This window comes from Apis laboriosa, unplaced genomic scaffold (genome assembly GCF_014066325.1).
Source record: "Apis laboriosa isolate Shangri-la unplaced genomic scaffold, ASM1406632v1 scaffold69_cov144, whole genome shotgun sequence".
NCBI lineage: Eukaryota > Metazoa > Arthropoda > Insecta > Hymenoptera > Apidae > Apis > Apis laboriosa.
Genome location: NW_025224165.1, coordinates 2865080 through 2886538, shown reverse-complemented (window position 1 = coordinate 2886538; position 21459 = coordinate 2865080). Strand labels below are relative to the sequence as shown.

The 21459-nt window shown below is 23.7% G+C and overlaps 1 protein-coding gene across 3 annotated transcripts in view; it reads right to left on the bottom strand.

Moving 5' to 3' along the window:
* Positions 1 to 21459, bottom strand: part of LOC122719027 (amphiphysin) — a 68692-nt gene that overhangs the window by 12662 nt on the left and 34571 nt on the right. For all 3 annotated transcript variants that reach the window (XM_043944530.1, XM_043944531.1, XM_043944528.1), the window contains exon 2: positions 13 to 148. In XM_043944530.1, the coding sequence (XP_043800465.1) occupies positions 13 to 148 (136 nt within the window). The remainder of the gene's footprint in view (positions 1 to 12; positions 149 to 21459) is intronic.

Below are 21459 nucleotides of genomic sequence, written 5' to 3'. Positions count from 1 at the left end.
AATCGAACTTACCTCGAACACACCTGATGTAATTGTTGAACTCTTTTTGCAACCTATTCGCGGCATTTTGTTGTCTCATGAAATTCTGCAAATGTTCGTCGAATATGTCATCTGCGGTTCTATCCACTTTGCCCAAATTTTGAAGAAACTATAACGAGAAAGAATAATCTATTGCATTATCAATTGCATTAAAATTATTACATATTTATTTAATATTTTCAGAAGAGAAATAGTCCAATTGATATAAAATTACGTAATTAATAACCATAGAGGTTTAGAGGTTATAAACTTCAATAATTTAAATGCATAATTTCATACAGCATAAAACTATTAAATTTTTATTCTAATGATCTTCTTATTATAAGGAAATAAGAAAATTCGTATTAACATTTGAGAAGTATTTTCACCTTGAAAAATCGAATTAAATGTTAATTCCAACTATTACACGATAATGTATACGTTTAACCTCTTAAATGATTATACTTAAATGTTATATATCTTTATGTTACATGACTTATTTTATAATTTGTCATGACCAAAGATCACATAGCAGATTAATATAATAATGTAAAAATATAATAATAATAATAATAATGGATCATTTATATCGTTAACAAATAAATCTTCGGTGATTATATTATTTTATAAAACATTATTTTACACGATAAGACTTATTTTAATATCTCTCAAATCTTATTTCTAACCATGAGATCTGCCTCGAATAAGAAATTAGATAGATATTAATTAGCATCGATAGATATAATATTTTTTAACACTAAAATTTATTATTTATTTCACAAATGAATTTTGTGAAAATAGTTATATATGGTGTAATATTATTTATTCTATGCTGAATTTCAAAAAGTTTATAAAATTGAGATCGATTATAAGAGAAGTAAATAACTTATGCGAATTCAATTATAATTATAATTATAAGGCCTTCTGTTACAAGGCCACATATGTTTTCATAGAATGGTACCAAGAGGGTGGCAGCATATTGAATGTATACGTGTATGCGTGTGATCGATCGTATAAATCGATTACTAATTGGTGAACTTATCGAGAAATTTCTCGATTTTCTTCAAGAATTAATGTATTTATATATAGACGAATGATTGAAAGTTGATCATTATAAAAATAATTATAGATAAAATGAAAATAATATACGTTTATATATTTGAATAAAAAATAACGAAAAACAAATATCTTATATAAAATAACGAATATAATTAAATATATATGTTTCTATTTGAATAAAAATTTGATATTAATTTTGTCAAAAGCGCATTTTTAATAATTGCGAACAGAAAATAAATTTAATAATTGTAAAAATCTGAAATCAGTCAATTTGATTTGATTTGATGGTATATAGTGATTTTGAAATATATTGTATAAAAAACGAATATGTGGAAAAAACGAATATATTCATTTTGAATCGTTTGTATAGTAAATCTAATGAATATAATTCAAAAAAGAGTATAATTTTTTTTAGAAAAATTCAAAAATTCTTTATGAACGTATAAATGAATTATGAATTTATTAAACATTAAAAAATATTAATAAAAATAAATGAATAATTAGCAAAAATTCTTAAAGGGATAAGATTTATGTTAGATTTTTAATTCAATATAAAGAAATTTATTGTTGTACAGTGTAATGGCAAACATACAATCTAAAACAAGTTCAACACGTGTTACATTAAATCTTGGATACAATGATAATCTCATACTAAGTTAAAATAGATTGTGTAACACATATAATAATAAGAAGAATCAAGATCATTGAGATTTAACGAATTTTTTTTATTATTTTGATATAAGGAATTTTAAGGAGATTTATCATAGATGATGGATTCAATTTTAATTAGCTCGAGTAAAAAAATTAAGTAGTATCTTGTTGTAAAATGATCTGAGATATAGAGTACTTTCAATGAACTGGCACAGATTTGGCTAGACGAAAATGCCAGACTACAATCCCTATGTCAGAGCTTATAATATCTCAGAACTATGCCAAAACATATGCATAATAATATATGATGTGAAAAATATTTTTGAGTATATATCTCGAAAACTGTCTAGTGCTTATATAATAAAAAGTTAAAAAAATATTCGAAAAATGAGCCTGACTTATCGAAAAGAAGATAAATCATAGCGATAATTATATAGAATATCCAATATATCTATTTTTTAAATTTTCATAATAGTATTTATATGTATCATAATATACTTATTGTTATTAAATACATAAGCGAGAATCGTAGCGAAAATTAATAATAAGATACCCTATATATTTATTTATTTTCATCATACAACTTTATTTATTTTATTTGTACATATAATATGTTTATATTCAACAAATATAAGTAATACAAAACGAAGATAAAAAAGAAAGATAAATCATAAATAAATGTAGATAATTATATTTATTAAAACATTTCATATATATCTAATTATTTTCACGATAATTTAACTTTAATAATCGGTGCATAATATTATTAAGTACAACATAATAGATAATAACAAAAAGAAAGTAAATCTTAATTATATGGAATGCTCTATTTCTTTAATTATTTTCATAATAGTTTAATTTTAGTAATCCATGCATAACTTACTTATTCTTAAATACATAATCTTAAATATAAATAATATGAAACAAACATAAACAAATTAACAGTTACATAGAACATTCTATATATTTGATTTTCAAAATAGTATTCTATACATAATTATTATTAAATATCTAATCACGAATGCAAATAATATGTTAAATATAAATAACAATAATATTTTAATTTTATTTATATCATTTGTGCATAAATATTCTCTAGCTAAACATCGAAACATGGAATATCCTAGAGTTATATCTAGTTATTTTCACAATCATATGTGTAATACACTTAGGTACATATCATAGGTTGGTAATTCTAATATTAATACGCCCTCTAGATTGAGACTGTGCACGGTTACTTTGTCTCCTTACTGTCGCTTCCCATTTTATTTCACGGAATCATTCTCGTGTTCTAACGTGACTTTCAATTCGTTTTAAAATAAGAGCTGCCATTCATCTTTGTTCAGTATTAAACGTAATAGACGCTAAATTACACGAACGTCGCCATTACCTTGTCACTTGTATCCTACACATTGCGCGATCCATTGCCGTTAGCTCCGCGAAGATTTGCATTGAAGAGAATCGTGATAAAGGGGAGCTTTATGAAGGTGCTGCGAATTACTCATGAGCTATCATATATTCGTGACTTAAAGGCGGATTTTTATTGAAATTTGATGCATGAAATAAATCGTTCTTAATTACTGATGAACAAATTGAAAATTTGTTACGTTTTTTTTTAAATTTAAAATTACTTTGAATTAAATTTTGTAATAAACAAATAATGTGTATTATGTACAATGGCGAGCATATAAAAGAAAATGCTTATTTTTAATTCAAATAATATTATCAATTACTGTTTTGTAACAATAATTTCATTTTAATTTCATTATATGGTATAATATAATATAGAATTAGAATGATATGTATGAAAAAAAAATTGAAATATAAAAATGTCGCTTAAGTCTTATATTTGTAACTTATTTATTAAATTATAAATAATTTAAGTTTGTATTAGATGAAATAAGATAAAGAGATAACATAACGAAGATAAAATTATATCGCTATAATATAACTCTTTAAAAATGTTCTACGAATATATTATATATAATAATATATATAAATATATATAATAATTATATATCAATGTATAAAATATTACAAACTTTTTTTTTAATATTTTAATCATTAATATTCTGACTATTGTACATTGTTTATTTATTATAGTATGATAAATAATCTGCAATGCAAAAACTAATATTTTTTCTTTTCAATATTAGTTTTCCTTTAATTCAACATGAGTGTCCTACAGAATTCTTGGATTTTGTACTTTAATTTGTACTTTAATTTTTAATGAAAAAAAAATATATATATTTTCATTGTATATTGTATATTTCATTGTATATGTATTATATATTTTTATTGTTAGTTTTATGAGTTATAAATTATCATTTTACTAATTTTAAGCAAGTTTAATGTTAAGCAAGTTTTTCTTGTAAAAATGAAATTTTTACAAGAAAAGATAAAGAATATTCTAGAATATAATCAGAACATCAGTTTTGTAATAATTTTATACATATCCACAGATGTATTAATTATATTTATAATTACATATAACTAAATTAATCATTGAAATGAAATCATAAATGAAACAATATTATAAATTATTCTATTAGACTTATCATATTTTTTGTGTCAACGTGTTCGTGTAACATTGCAATAATTTTACAGATATCACTTTTCCTCAATTACATATATCCATCAATTATACTGAATTACTATGAACAAAGATTATATCTTGCACGGAACAAATAAATAAAGCAGATATAAAGAAAATTATTAAAATATTCGATAAGAGAACAATCAGGATTGAAACCAAAGAATTCAATATAACAGAGATTTTATTACTTAAACCTAAAAATTTTTATTCTTTATAACGCTTAATATATAAAATTAATTTTCAGATTACAATTTTTTTTTTATAGATAATCAAAATTCACTAATTTCGTCATAAAAAAATAGGTGATTAAAACGGAAAAGCAATTATCATCCGTATCGATAAATGAAACTGTGTAACGTATCTATTAAATATAATCTTATCCATAATAATTACAGCATAATGATGCACTTATGTTTACGTCATTTTGATAACCAGCAGTTGGTACGATATCTGTATCCCGCACCATTATCCAGCGAACCTCCTCCAACGCTATTTATAAATTCAGCTCGTCAAATAGCAATTATTTCCAGTAAATTGGTCTAATATCTTGGCAAATTTCAAATGAAAATAAAATAAAAAAAATTTCACGAAAAACGTACGCGCGTGGGCAACAATCGCAATGATTCGATTTTGTTACATCCATATTTGAAACGAACAACAACAAATTTGACATAATGTGGTTGTGTGTGTGTGTTTTTTTTTCGTATCATCGATCAATTACGGTTATTTTTCTTTTTAACTGTGACTCAACTAAATTTGAAGTTTGATAAATGACTGAACTTTGTTTTGGGACAGTGAAGAATCCTCTATTTGTTCAGAATTGAATTTGAAAAATATTACTATTATAATAATATTACTAAAAAAATATTAAATATTACTAATATTTGGAATTAGAAAATGTTAAATTTGAAAAAAAAATTATTGATTTTATTTTTAGAATGCGTAGATGTAGATAATGATAATTATATGATAAAAGATATTTTTATACGTATAATTGCTATTCAATCGTATAGTTTTCGAGATATCTGCAAAAAGTATTTTATATATATATTTTTCAGTTTGTTTATATGAAATTTGATAAAAGATATTTTCGTTACTAAGTTTTCAAAATATATAAATTATAATATTTTTTCAAATTAAAAAATAAATTTGATATCTTATCCTTAATTTTACTCTAATTATCAAAGTGATTAATAAAAATGTATGAAAAATAATTATAATTAAATTATAATATAACTTAAATGTTAGAAAGTAAGGACTTACTTAATAGAGAATGTAAATTTTAGTTTAGTTAAAAATTATTTTTATTTCCTTACAATTATTATATTTACAGATGGAACAGATTTATAAAATTACTACAAGGTAAAGATATATTATAGTTATAAAAATACTAATTATATATTTAACGAACAATAAATTAAATAAATGATGACATAATTGATTTAATATACACATCTCAATTTAAAATAAATTTTCATCATTAAATAAAGTTTCATTGTTTTCACTCTTTTAACTTATTGCCTGAATTTAACTTCTTGAAGAACTATTTGTGTAGTAGACTATGAATAGGGGCAGATATAAAAGATACACGGATCTTATGTCCGTTGATTGCAGATTATACACGTCAATCAACCTGCTAAAGAAATAAAATGTTAATATGACTAATAAAAGCGCTAAAGTTTTGTGTGTATAGAATGATTTTTAGACCATTGACTTGATGATTATACGCAATTATAATAATAGATTAATAATGGCATTGATAAACTAAAGTTTTTTTCAAATTTATATCTCAAATTTTTTATTTTTTTGATTTGATTTAATAAAAAAGTTTTCTAATCTTTCTCGAATCTTTGCGAATAGCTAAATGTAATAATTTTTGTAAGATGATTATACGTAATATAATTAAATATTTACATCAACTCGAAAACTCTTTGACACTTATATTTCTCTACATAAAAAAAATATATTGACATTTTTTCTAACATTTATTATGGTTATTTTCTTTATTTAAAAATTACAATTATTGTTAAAATGTTGAAATAAATAAATGGTGAAAATATAATGAAATATTTTTAAAATTTTTTTTTAAAAATAAAAAAATAAAATTCTAAAGATTAAAACAAAAATATCGCTTATTTGTTAAATTATAATAAATAATGCAATTGAAATCAAATGAAACGAGATAAAATTAGAGCTATTTCATTCTGTGCTTCATTTTGTGCTTTATTCTATGCCAGAAAAGATAATCTTTTATTTTTTATTTATTTTTTAGAGTTAGTTCTTAGATCTTGTTTATTAAAAAATTTTCATAATTGTTTTCATTTTTTATTGGTCTCAATAGTATGATTGATTTAACAACGATACGACTAATGGAATAATTACCATATACCGACATTTAATGGTATAGATATATATTATATACATATATGAATGTTCTTTCAAAAGAATATTAATCGCAAAGATTTGACAATTTATTTGAAGCTTTTTAAAATCGAACGAAGAGACAACTTTTCGACAAGTTATCTAAATTTATGAACTCAAGGTCATTAGATATATAGAACGCCATCTATCCACGAATCGTAATTCTAAATGTATTTTTCGATATTTTTAAAAGTACTTTTCAACATTTTTTCAAATAATTCAATGAATCAATAGATCTAAATAACTAAATCTTCTTACAATTCTTTCGTGTGTTTATAATTATTATAAATATTATAATAATTATAAATACGTTAAAATAAAATTCTTGAAAAAATAATATTGTTACAATCATAATACGAGTCAATTTTTAATGGAACGAAATGGAAATAACATTATTTAAGATAGCACAGACGTAGCTTTTGAATTACGGTTTGTCATCGACCGATAAGAAGAGAACACACGTTTCCTTGATTCGAGATCGAGTGGTACTCGAGTTAAAAGACTTGACTATTGTCGGCTCATTATATCTAAGGATATAATTAGAGTTACGTCACGAATAGTACAGCTGTGCAAAGTATAAAAAAAAAAAAAAAAAAAAAAATATCAATTTATATATGCATTTTGCATCGCATCAACATGAAAGAAACAACGCCACAACACGGTTCTGTGCCCCTGTTTTATCATGGGCATTGTTTCTTTATGCTATTTCCATATGCTTTGCTAGTACAGTAAACAAAGAAAGTAAGATAATTACTTGGGTGGTATTTAAACTCATGAATAAATGGAACGAAGCGTAAATTGTTAGTTCAAATCGTTAGTCATCGAAATTACTAAGTATAATTTTCTTCGAATTTAAGTATTTATTTTGTAAATTTTGTGGAGTTTTTTTTGTAATTTTCAATATAATGAAAGAATCATAAATATTAATTTTTAATCTTTATTTATTATTAATTTTATATATCTTAATGTACTTATTCTTAATCTTATTTATTTTAATTTATTAATATATGCAATTATTTGATAAAGAAAATAATTTAGCAAATATATATAATGTTGACATATATTTAATTTAAGTTTCAAATATATTTATTTATTATTATATTTATTATTATTAATATATTATATTTATTATTGTATATATTTAAATTTTAAATATAAGAGAAATATAGAATGAAATGACAAAATGATGGGGTAAGATGATGAATATTTCTATTTATTAATAATATATATAATAATATATAATAATATATAATAATAATATATAATTATAATGTAATTTAGCAAGTAAAGTAGACCAATTAAAAAATGCAATAAAAAATTAAGAATACAAACATATAATCATTTAAAATTTGATAGTTTAAATAATGATAAGTTTCATATGATGTGCAGTCAATATAAAAATGCAGAATTGCATATTAATAATTTAAAATAAATTTGATATCAATAAATTTCATCACAAGATTCATTATGATCTAAGTTGAATAACAGTTTAATATTTTTGTATTCTTTTTAATTTAAAAAATATTACAGATTTTAATTTTTAAATTATTTCTGACTTAAAAATATTTGTTATAGTTTTCAAAAATTCACCAAGAAAGTGAGTTTTCTTCTCAACAATTCTTCTTTTCAAGTAATTTTCCACTACTGTAAATAACTTAATAAAAATCTTTGCATTAATCTCAAGAAATCTTACAATTTGTTTAATAAAGATATTTAATAAATTTATTTAATTTTATACTATATTTATATCAGACAATAGATGTACTAAATGAATTCTTTAGAATGCATTTGTATTAAATAATTAAATATTGTTGGGAAAAAAACTTATTAGGATATTTTTTACATAGTCTTCTCTTCTTCTTCTACAGATTTAATTCCAAGATTTATCTTTCATCTTTACACAAAGGCATGATGCATCAACTACATGAATATTCCTATCTAAATATGGTATAACTGTAATGCTTCTAATTTAATTATATAGTTTTTATTATAGTAATCTTGCCTCACAATTTAATCTGATATAGATTGATGATTTATATATATAGATAAAAGTTGTTAATACATTCGTGGAACATTTTTGGAGAGTTAATTTTAGAAGCCAAAACAAGCAAAAAAGATGATATACAAAAATGCTTGTTGTTATTAAGTTATAAAGTTTGCACTGGATGAAAACAGAAATTCTATCTCCATGATCTTAAATTATTTATAACTTGATAAATAAACTTTAACTGACATTTTTACATAGTGTAAAATTATTTAAAGAGAAGAAGAAAACTTGTTGAGAAAAAAATTTTCTTAATGAATTTTTGAAAGTTACAATATCCAATCTTCATTCTTGCTTTGTCCTTTACAGAAAATCGATCTTTCAAAGATGTTCCAATATATTAACATAATAACAAGATGTTCCTCTATATTACAAGTTTGTTTGTGTTTAATTTCGTATCGTTGGAACAAATATGCATCTCTTCTTTTATAATACAAATTTTATCTGTCCAGTATTAAGAGATACACGATCGTTGGTTGTTACTGTATGTAGGTTCCATCATTCCGCGCAATAAGGCGTGACGTTACGAAAGGGTATCTAGTGACGAAACAATAGCCATCGACCGCGAAGAAATTTCGCATTGTGAATGTAACCTGTTCGATACATAATTCTTATATGTATATAAGATACTTTTCTTCCAACACCTGTTAAGTATTAGAAGAATTATTCATACAGAACATCAGTCATTATACACTGAAGAGGTAAAAAATCTATAATAATTATTTTTGAAAGGAACATGATCAATAATCTTTATTTATAAATATACTGTATAAGTATTTATATAATATGTGAAATGTGTCTTTAATTGTAAAAATTATTTAAAAGAAAGTTATGAAATTATTGTTAAATTCGATATTTACATTTTATACAGATGTTTATTTTTTAATGCATTTATTTAATATAATATATTTAATATTTTTATCTGAATAAAAGGATAAAATAGAAAAAAATTTCAAGTAAACTAAGCATTCAAAAAGATGGATGATATTACAATAAAGATATGCTGTACAAATTTAAAATAATTATTTGAATTACTTAATTTAATATTACAAGATATCATTAGGTATATAATACACTTTAACAATAATTTTATAACGTTTAAATGTTAAATTTAATAATATAATAAAATTTATATTTAATATTAACAATTTACATTGTATAAAATTAATAATCCACATATTTATGAATAGGAGTGTATGCATATAATACCTAAATCTAGAAATTAGATTAAAGTTAAATTATTAAAAAATATCTCAATAAGATAAAATTCAAGATGACCTTTCTTTCCGAAGAATGAAAAATCAATAATAAAAAACTGTTTATTTTATCACATGATTATATATTTAACTTTTGTTCGTAACTATTTTTTGCACATTTCAAAACGCAATGTCACTAATTACGAAACTATTAATTTTTTTTTTTAACGATTTCTAGTCTCTTTATGCGATGTGATAAACTTCAAGCAAAATCGAATCGTAAGTTTACGCGAGATGACAGAATACAGTTGAAATAATTACATCAATTATATGTTAATCGAACCGCGTGACAAGTCGCAGTTATACTCAGACTTCACTTTAATTATTAGTTAAAGTGAACACAACGAGTTGGAAGATGTATAATTCGATCGAAAGTTTACAAGAATTATCATAATTACGGACAATTGTAAATTTAAACAGTCTTCTAAAATATTAAAATATTAACAAAAATTATTGCTATTACTACATTTAATTTATATACGTTTGTAACTGCGTATGAATCAGTATATGATTTGTGTATTATTTTGTTTATAAAAAATGGTCTATATTTCACGTGGTACAAATATGGTTAGGAAGATTTTATGGCTCGAAATAAGACGAAAATTAAGAATAACGAAATTGCATGAAAAATTTAAATCAAGTTTGAAAATTTTTGAAATACAAGTTAACGAATTGTTTGTAAGATATAAATGAATTGTTATTCTGTAAAATAAAGAATAAAAAATGTAGAATACATTTAAGAAAAATTATCAAGGAATCGAATTTGAAAATTCACCAATACGTTTATATATTCAATCTCGATTTTTTAAAAAAAAAGAAAAATTTAACGATCGAGAATTATACTTGAAAAATTTTTAAACTTGATTTTTATTTTTTATATTTTCGTATTATTTGTATCATTAATTACAGTCCACATCTACTGCATCCTTTATAATCCTCAAGACACACGCTTTCAATCAAGCGATCACATGTTCTCCACAACTCTCTCCCTTCTCCCTCTAACTAAACTCGTATATCTATTGTTTGTGCTGCGCAAAAAACGTGTTTACTCTCAGGCAACCGGTAACGTGCGCGTGAAGAGGAAAATAAGGTTGGAGGAAGGCCAAAATCCAAAGAAAATGAATCCATTGAAAATCGATTCTTCACATTCATCTTCTAATCTCCAATTCTCCGTTTCCAATTCTCGATCTTAACCATCGCATAATATTTTTCTCGAAAATATCCTATTATTCTCGTTCCATCTGCGGATGATCGCGAATATCGTGTACGATGTTCTCGGAGACGACGATGGAAATCGCTTATACGCCATTACGTAAGCTTCTCTACCGACTCTATTTGCGGAACGGTCGTCCGTGTTCGAAGGTGAGAGGTACGCCGACCTTCTCTACAATGTCCCACTAGAGGCGAGGATCGAATAGAGGCAGACCAGACACCAAGGCGGCCAGGGCCGAGATACCGTTCGATTTTCGAACGATGACCATTCTTTGACTTCCATGATCGCAAACAAACTGGTCACCGCCACGAGCCGATTTTTTTGATTCTTTTTTTTTTTTTTTCGTCTTTTTTTCTTTCGTAATAAGGCGCATGAATCTCGATAAGGTCGTCGCTCGCCATTTTATCTCATTTCTCTCGATGAATGCAATGAATGCATTAACGTTGAAATATAATAAATCGATTAAAAATGAGTCGAGTTTAATTTTTAAAATTAATAATGTTATAATCTAATATTCTGTGTCGATAGACCTTTCGTCAAGTCAATCAGAAAAATCGTAATAAATCGAAAACCTACGAAATAAATTACTTTAAGAATGCATTAACGTGAAATGTAAGAAATCGATCAAAAATGAGTCGAGTTTAATTTTTAAAATTAATAATGTTATTTCTAATATTCTACGTCGATAGACCTTTCGTCAAGTCAATCAGAAAAATCGTAATAAATCGAAAATCTACGAAATAAATTACTTTGAGAATGCATTAACGTGAAATGTAAGAAATCGATCAAAAATGAGCCGAGTTTAATTTTTAAAATTAATAATGTTATTTCTAATATTCTACGTCAATAGACCTTTCGTCAAGTCAATCAGAAAAATCGTAATAAATCGAAAATCTACGAAATAAATTACTTTGAAACGTAATGTGTTGTTATTAGTTTCAGTTAAAGGATGTAATTTGTAGTAACTATATAATATGTCTTAAAAACATGTTCGACTATGATTTCGTGAAAAACGATAAGTCGAGAAGAAAGAATAAAATTTCTTTGCCTGAGATTTTTGAATTAAATCAAGATTTTGTATTCATTTTTCGAGTACAAATAGATAGCATATTATTATCTACATATATGTAAAAATAAAAGATGTAGAATAAATTTTGTTAACCTTTTTGGCACTTTTTAAAATAGATATATTATTTCATATGTTGAAGAAACATTATTGCAACAATTATTGATTTATGCAGATAAACGAATATTTAAATTTTATTATAAATTTATAGTAGTTTTAATTATGTTGTGCTCCTTTTCTTTAATTTTGAAAAAAAATTAATCGATCGTCTGAAGTTAAGAAAGTTAAGAAAATTGAAGAAAGGCATCAGGTCATTTACATTATTTTAATTATGTTTTGAAATAGATTGTACATTATTATTCAAAAAATTATAACACTTATATAATATTGAATGATTTGCGTTACGTGTATAATTTATAAAAAGTTTATTTATATATTAATTTATTTATATATAATTATTTATATATTAATTATTCAAAAAGAATTTTGTTTAAATTCTAACATTTTTCTCTTAAATTGTATTCAACAGCATTGAATTTAAATAATTTTCGAAAAAAATTTTGATAAAAATGGTAAATAGGTATGAAAGAGAAAGAGAGAGAGATAAAGAAAGAAAGAGAAGAAGTATAATTTTTCGATCTAGTTTAGAATTGTCAAGGACGATTCGATTCGATTCAATTGGATGACGTTAAACTTAATTAAATAAAAATTGGATATCAACATGCGATTAATCTACGAGTATTATCTGGGACAAACGTTTCTATCTTCGGTTATTTGTATTCTATTATGAATTGAAATCAATTTCTTTCTTAATTAATACAAATTAAAAATAATGTATTAAATAATGTTAAATGATGTTATTTGTAATTTTAAATATATTAAAATACATTAAGAAATTTTTTCTCTCATTCTAGCATTATTAGTTATAATAGTAATTTAAGAATTATAAATATTGATAAATTCGAAAATTAATTTTTTGGTTCACGAGTTCACAAGCTTTATTGACAAGTTGATATATTTTATTACGAATGAAATATTTAAGCAAATAAGATTATTTTTATTATCATATTCATTAAAAATATAAAAATTATTATATTAAAATTTCTTTTTGAATATAAATTGTAATGTATTATGGATGTGTTTACATTCTACTTGATATGAAATATGTGCATCAAAGTTTCGTAGAAGACGAGTAAATTGTTGTTGATTAAATTTTTTTTTATAAAATTATAAATGCACATGATACGCAAAAAGAAGATATAAAATATTCGATGCAAGATACGTATTATGACATTTAATAAGATAAAAATCTTTATTTCAATTCCATTTTTGTTCAAATAAAAATTTAAAATTGGATAAACATCTGTATCTAGTTAAAAAAAATTTTAATTTTCTCAATCACAGTCATATTGTGGGTAATCCAGAGTTAAACTTGGCTAAAACTACTTAACGTATATAACCGTTATCTAACATCTTGAGCACTGGAGAAAGAAAATGTGGGATCACCGAGAAAATTCTTGTAGCCATCGTGTTTTATAAAATGTTTCAAGAAAGAATACAAAAGAATCTTCCTGACGGTTTTTTTTTATATGATTGTTGCGCATTTAAAGAATACATATAATTTTCAAAAAGATAGTTATAAAAATAAAAAAAATCAAACGAATAAGAGAAATTTTCAAGAAATTTATAAATCTTGTAAAAACCTTAAAAAACTTGTTTTTATGATTTCCCTAGATTTCTTAGATTAAATGAAAATAATAAAAATTCGAATAATGTAAGATACAATAAATGTGCGTTAAAAATGTTAACAAATTTTAATGACAATTTTAATTCAAGTTTTAAATACAATAATATATTTACACAATTTATTTTTTAATAATCATATATGTAAAATTCATTCTGTACAATAACAATAGTATCATAATAATGAAAATCTCATTAAAATTGCATTTATAGTTCCAAATTTTTGTTTTTTTATATCTATATTTCTTTTTTCAAATTTATTTTTCCCATACGAATAATCAAATAATTAAAATTAATTAAAATTAAAATTAATATAATTAAAATTATTTTAATTAAAATTAAAATAATTTTATTATTTATTAACAATTTTCAAGAATCTCTATTAATGTTAACTCACTTACTTTTATTTTATTTTATTTTATCACTAATCAAATTATAATTATTCTTAATAATATTTCTTAGAATATTCTGAGAATAAGATTACAAGATAGAATAATTGAAATTCTTTAAAATTTTATAAAAATCATTAAATAAATTAGAATAAATTCAACTCGTAAAAAGTTTGTAGTTGTGGAAAGAGAAATGTGCATTAAGAAAACAGCTGTGAGAGATCATTATAATCTTTATTTCATTTAAGTTTTAATCATTGTTAATGATCTCATTACAATCTATATTAAATCTTAGTATCTCATATTTCTACTTTCTCCACTATGTATCAAAATTATTTAAGATTTTATGGGAAACATATGAACTATTTGAAGCGAATACTGGCAATGATAACTGTTTTACCAGTAAATAAATGTACTGCTAAATTTGCGTTATTAAATTTATCGTTTTTCCTTATGAATCATCATTCATATTTATATCTAACACATACGTATCGAGACAGAAGATAAGCTAACGACTTCTATTAAGTTATGAAAATAATATATTGTTTATCGAAATGAGTCATTCTCGAGTTCTCAGATTAATTTTCTTGCTTCCTCTTTCTGATAATGAAAAAAAGAAGTAAAAATTAAAACTTTTTCAAATATAAAATATTTCATTATATTTTTACTTCATGTGTTTTCATAGCTGTGTTTCATATTATCTCGATAATAACATAACATTGAGTTGATTGAAAATTATAAATTTAACTACTACACGGTATCCAACTCTTAAATTACCTGTTGTATAAAAATTAAATAGAATTTACAGTATTTGATATTGAAAATGAAAATAAAATGAAAAAACTATTATACAATTATATTTAAAAAATATATATATATATTTTTTTTAACAAAAGTTGGATTTGCATAAAGAATCGATATGATCGAGAAAACATTCTAATAATTTGTATTAATCAATTAATTTCACGTATAAAATGATTTTTATTATATAACTCTTACTATAATTTATAAAATAAATTAATTTATATTACAACTTCTATTATATAATTTTTATAAAGTAAATTATTTCGTATTAAAAATTTAATATATTTAACATTTGTGAATTCGTATATATTTAAGGTCATTATAGAAAGATACAATTTTTTTGTCACGGTGTTCGGGCGTGTATCCCGTTAGCCAGTTAACATGTGTTATACCGACCGAGGAACGAAATATAAACCCGTTTACGTTAAAAGCTGACCTGCATATGCAATGTCTGTCTTCACTCTTCCACGTTAATTTGCTTTCATATGGATGGCATTGAAGCAGGTTTTTCTTATTCAATTACACGGTATATTATAAAAGCAAATTATCCCTTCATTACAATTGACATTAACTGATCTCGTATACAAATAATAGTCAAGATTATTAAAATTAAAGGAAAATATTATAGCAATATTTATATCTGTGGATTGTAATTTTATAATTTATAGTTTTTCTTTATAAAAATTACGACAATATTCTTTTCTTGTGAGAATGATACTCAATGTTAGGAATAATCCATGTTAGGAATAAGTTTTATTTTACTTTTTTTTATGCGTGTCGAAAGAATATGTCATAAAAGAAAATATATAAAATATTATAAAAGCTGATTTGACTTTAAAAAGCCAACGAAGGCGAGGAAAAAGAAAAAGAAGAAAGAGAATGGAGAGAAAGAGAATAACGAAATCGTTTGTTCAAAACCATAAAAAATAAATAAAAAATTAAAAAAAATTAATGAATAATGAAATTATAACATGTTGATTAAAGATAGATAAATTTTTAATACATTTTTTAATTTATATTTGTAATGTATATATATATATAATAATGTTCCTTACCAGATATTTACTTTCGATTTATTGTTATTGCAATTTGTTTCAATTATAAAATAAAAAATAAAACTAAATAATATTGAAAACATATCAATTATTATAATTACACCTGTTCTTATACTTATTCTCGAGTATATATAATTAAATAATTTACATTATAATATTTTTAATTATCACGTTTCTTGTGAATCATGCTCGATAAACAAAAATGTAAAAAAAAGTACACAATTCTTTTTTTCTTTTTTTTTTTTTGAAAAAAAATATTTTAACTTGTAAATGTGAATATTTTATACTTATATAATATATAACTTTTAAATTTTTTAATTTTTTCAAATTTAAAGAGTAGAATTTATATATAATTGATCACAAAAAAATATCTAATTATATTAAATAGTTGATACATAAAATTAATTAATACATTTGGGAAAATCAATTCTAGATATTAAAATAAAAATTAATATACAAAAATATCAGTTGAAACTTATTAGGCTATAAACAATTTTAATTGCTTATAATTTAATAAATAGAAAACAATTATTTATTTATTTATTAATTAATCAATTAATTAAAGTATTATGTTACATATACATTGAGAATTATATTAATTCTAAACTAATAATTTGTTATTACAAATAACTTACTTAAAAAATATATGATTCATAGATTTTGCATAAAACATTTTTTCATACAATAAATGTTCTCTATTTCCTGTATGAATAATGAATATTTTAACTAGAAATGGCTACTGTTGCAAATGATAACGAATAATTCATTCTTTTTTTTTTTTTCCACTTTGACGAAAGAAGATTCGTGTCTTCACGAGTTCTCGTCTTCCACGATGATAGCCATCGAAAAATGCTACCATCGTGGAAGAATGCAACAATGTTCATCGGACAGTGGTAGTACGTCGGTTCGAGCGAACATATCGTTTCCAAAATAGATGGTCCTCTTCTTAATTTATTAATAGACGAGCAAGACGACGCGAATCCGCCGTTGCACCGCTATTATTGTGCCATGATGGCCCCATTTCGCCATTTTGTAAATAGGTACGTATGCACCCGGACAAAATCATCGCAAAGGTGTTCAAAATTCAAAATTTCTATGCAACGTGATTAAAAATCGTATCATGTGAAATATTATATTCGATAAAATATGAATAGTTCCATAGGTAAACCTTTGAAATAATTCAAAGGCTTGTTTTTAATGAAAATAATTAAATACGTTATGTGCAGTTGAAAGTAGAAAATAAGATAAAACATCTTTTCATGAGAATAATTACATACTAAAAAATGTATAAAAATAAAATGTGTATAACACCATTAATCGATTACCTCCCTATAAATGTACACTTTTGTATTTTTCATGCAATGATACCTTATTGTCCTTTTATGCTATCTATTTCTAGCTATTTTATGTATTTCGTTAAAATTATATTTTTATTTATTACGTGTCTTTAAATCCGTGTAACGAATCTTTAAACCTGTTCTTCTTGAAAATATTAGAGATGGACGTACAACATTTAAGCATTAAACATAATCCAAATGATGAAACTGACATTGAATTTGATATATTTTATATGATGTTTATGTAAATAAAATTAAAAAATTGTATATATATATCTTTGCTTAAAATATTAGAACATTATTTATCAATTGATATTGATATAAAAATTAAATAATTAATATAAAAATTTTATCTTAATTGCTTCTTATCTACATGAAGATATGTCCTAAATTTGCGAACATTTTTAATTTTTAAAAAAAAAATATTATAATAATTTTGAAATACTACATATCCATAATTCACAAATAAGACATTTAATTCATATATTCGCTACATTGAATCATAAAATAATATCCATATAACGTATTGCATCATATTATCGGAAGTATACATGAAGGATTACAACATTTGAAATATCAAAAGATGACTTTTAGGAAAGCTCGTACTCAAAGCTCTTGCGACATCTTAACTGTCTTTCTTGTACAGTCTCCGAGGGCTACGTTATTCCCCATTATGGAGGCCAATATATGAACGGGTATAGTTTTAAAAAACTTTTAATATTCCTTCGAAAAAAAATATAAAATATTATTTTTCGATAAAGGATACAAAAAAATTTTCATTTTGCGGATTAAATTATTTATATTTATATGCTAACTCTAACTATTTCTCACTTTAATTAAATAAATGAAACAGGTTATATGAAACATCATGTTTATGCAATATATCTTTTGTTATAAATATAATATAATATTTCATTATAATATATTTTTATTAATTTTTTATTATAATATATTTTTATTAATTTTTATTATAAATATAATAAAAATCATAGGGAGGCTATTTATTAAAGATTTATTATTTATTAATTTATTAAAGAGCTACCATATGGTACAATCGAATGTTCGATACAATTATTTGCCCAATAAGTGTTCAAAATTTATTTGAAAAAAATCATTATTTCAAATTAATTATTCCTTTCTATTTTCGATCAAATAATATCCAATCTTGATCAATTATGAATTTTTCTTAATCGAAACGAAACAAAAAGCGAGCGAACGGTTTAAAAATCGACCTATTTATCACTTGGCACGGAAGAGCCGCGAGAAGAGCAATCGTGACTCGTCGTCTCTCGAGTGCAAGCAACAGCTCTTAACGAAAGTGAGGCCCTTCCAGTGTGTTTGTCGTGTATTCCTTCGGCCTAAGCGTTCTTCCAGAACTGGGAGGGGCTATCAAGAAGCACAACAATTTGAGAATTATATGAGAAAATTGAAAAATCAATTGATTAAAATTTCCATAAATAATCTATTCGTGGCCGCTTATATACTTCTGATATTCGTATATAACTTGTCCGCCATAATTTAACTCGATGCTGAATGATAAATTGTCAATGAGAAATTCGCGAGATTAATTCTTAATTTCAACCGTTTGAAATTTTCCCCCTTCCCCCAACTCTGAAGAAAGGAACGAGAAATTGGAATGTTGGCGCTTGATTCGGACATCAACCTCGGCCACCTCGTTTCACACTCGTCGGTCAATCCATTTCTGTGCCGTGCGATTCGTGATACCGCCATACAAGTACAGAATCCAGCTGAAGGGGAAGGCTTGCTGATTGTTTCCTCTTATGCTATTATCGAGTCTTTCGAGTTGGCATTTTGAAGAAGAAACGCGTGGGGTACGAAGGCGCGAGATGAAGCGAAAGATATAAGAGAGGAGTGGGAAGAGAGGAATGCGGGAAAGAGAACGAATGAAATAGTGACGATCGAGCCGTACGTTTCGAATATTCGAAACATGATGCGTAGTGTATAAAGGGTGTGTTCCATTTTTGAGAATCATTTATTTTTTGGTGAAGATAATTTTTTTACACGTCGATGAATGGATTGAATAAAATTAGAAAAATATTGAGCATTAATATATATATATATATATATACACACAAAAAAATAAATTTAAAAATAGAATTAAATAAGAAAGAAAGATCATTTCGAAAATATTGGATGCATTTGGAAAAGATCTGTGATCATCATAAGATATCTTGAAAAAGTAAAGGTTGTTGACCATTTGATAACACGGTATCTGCAACAACGATCGTAAGTGATTGGTATTCGCAACTATCATTCATGATAGACTGATACAGCAATTCTATACATGAGTGAGGCATCATATATGCATCATATTTTATAATAAATAAACCTTCGTTGTAAATGGAATTATATATCTTGTCAAATGATATGTGATTGTGTATAAAGATTCAAATGGAACACCCTGTATATGAAGAAGAATGTTACACGTACAAAAGTAAATTGCTTAAAATTCGATTTAACAATCGAAATGAAATACGAAGAGAACGAAGATTTGCGGTTACTATGTATAATATGATGAAAGATAAAAATAATAAAATTAATGTAATCATCGAGATGGAATATTCAAAATGTTTGTTGATAAAAAAATATAAAATTGATAAAAAAAATAATATACGTTAACTTTAATATTATAATTTAAGAATTTTGATCTTCTATATTGAATAAAAAAAACAATCGTTTATTATTTATTTGGAGAATCAATAAATTATATACACAACAAACGATGATTTATTTTTATAAAATTGCCAGATAAAAAGATCAGATAAGAATTTTGAACACGAGCACGATTTGTTTCAAACAAACAGATGATATTCTTTTGTTCAAAAATAAGAACAATAACTTTCGTATAAAATATCATATTCATTTAAAAGAAACGATATATCTTGCTTTTACTTTTGCAAAGATAAATATTGTTTCCTGTTAAATATGCATATATGTACAATTATTCGTGAAAATATTCGAATGTATGTGTATATAAAATTATTAACAAAAATAAAAATAATGTAAAATAAATATTATTGAACACAAATATTGAGATTAATGTCAATTTTTTTTCGCAATTACTCTGAAAGATGAAAATGATTTCTCAAAGTTGTAATCCTTTTTTCGTTTTTTCATATATAACTTTGTTATAATACGAGATAAAACAAAAGTTTAAATGTACAGTAATAGACTAAACTTTATATATATATATGTATATAGTTAGAAAATATTCCTAGGAGAGAAAACAGGAAAAAATTGTGGAACTTTGAGGCTATATTTCACGTCCTCAAAGAAACTTTCCAAAAAGATATTACTAATATATTTATAATTTATTACGTGCACACCAAGTTTTATTATAAGCCAAGATTTTTGGGTTATGAATTTTTTCATACAATAATGTTAATCATGTTCAAATACTTTTGTGAACTAGATTATATTATACATGTATATATGTATATATAATGATAAACTAAAACCTATGAATCCATGTCAAATATCTTCTTTTGATTGTTGATGAAACTCAAAGCGTAGCTTTTATCATTGAAAAACATTTATTCTTTGAGATATTGTTCAATGATTATACAGACGAGTCGAAACTTGATTTTCAAATTTGTGAAATTGGAAATTTAAAAATTTTGTAACATTTCGAAAACATTTATTAAAGTTCTAAATTTTTTTTAGAAAATATTCAATGAAGAATTCATTTATCAAGAATTAATAATAATTTTTCACGCTTAATATTATTTTAAATATAATAATGCGATATAATATTTTAATTAACATTCGATTAATTACGAGTTATTA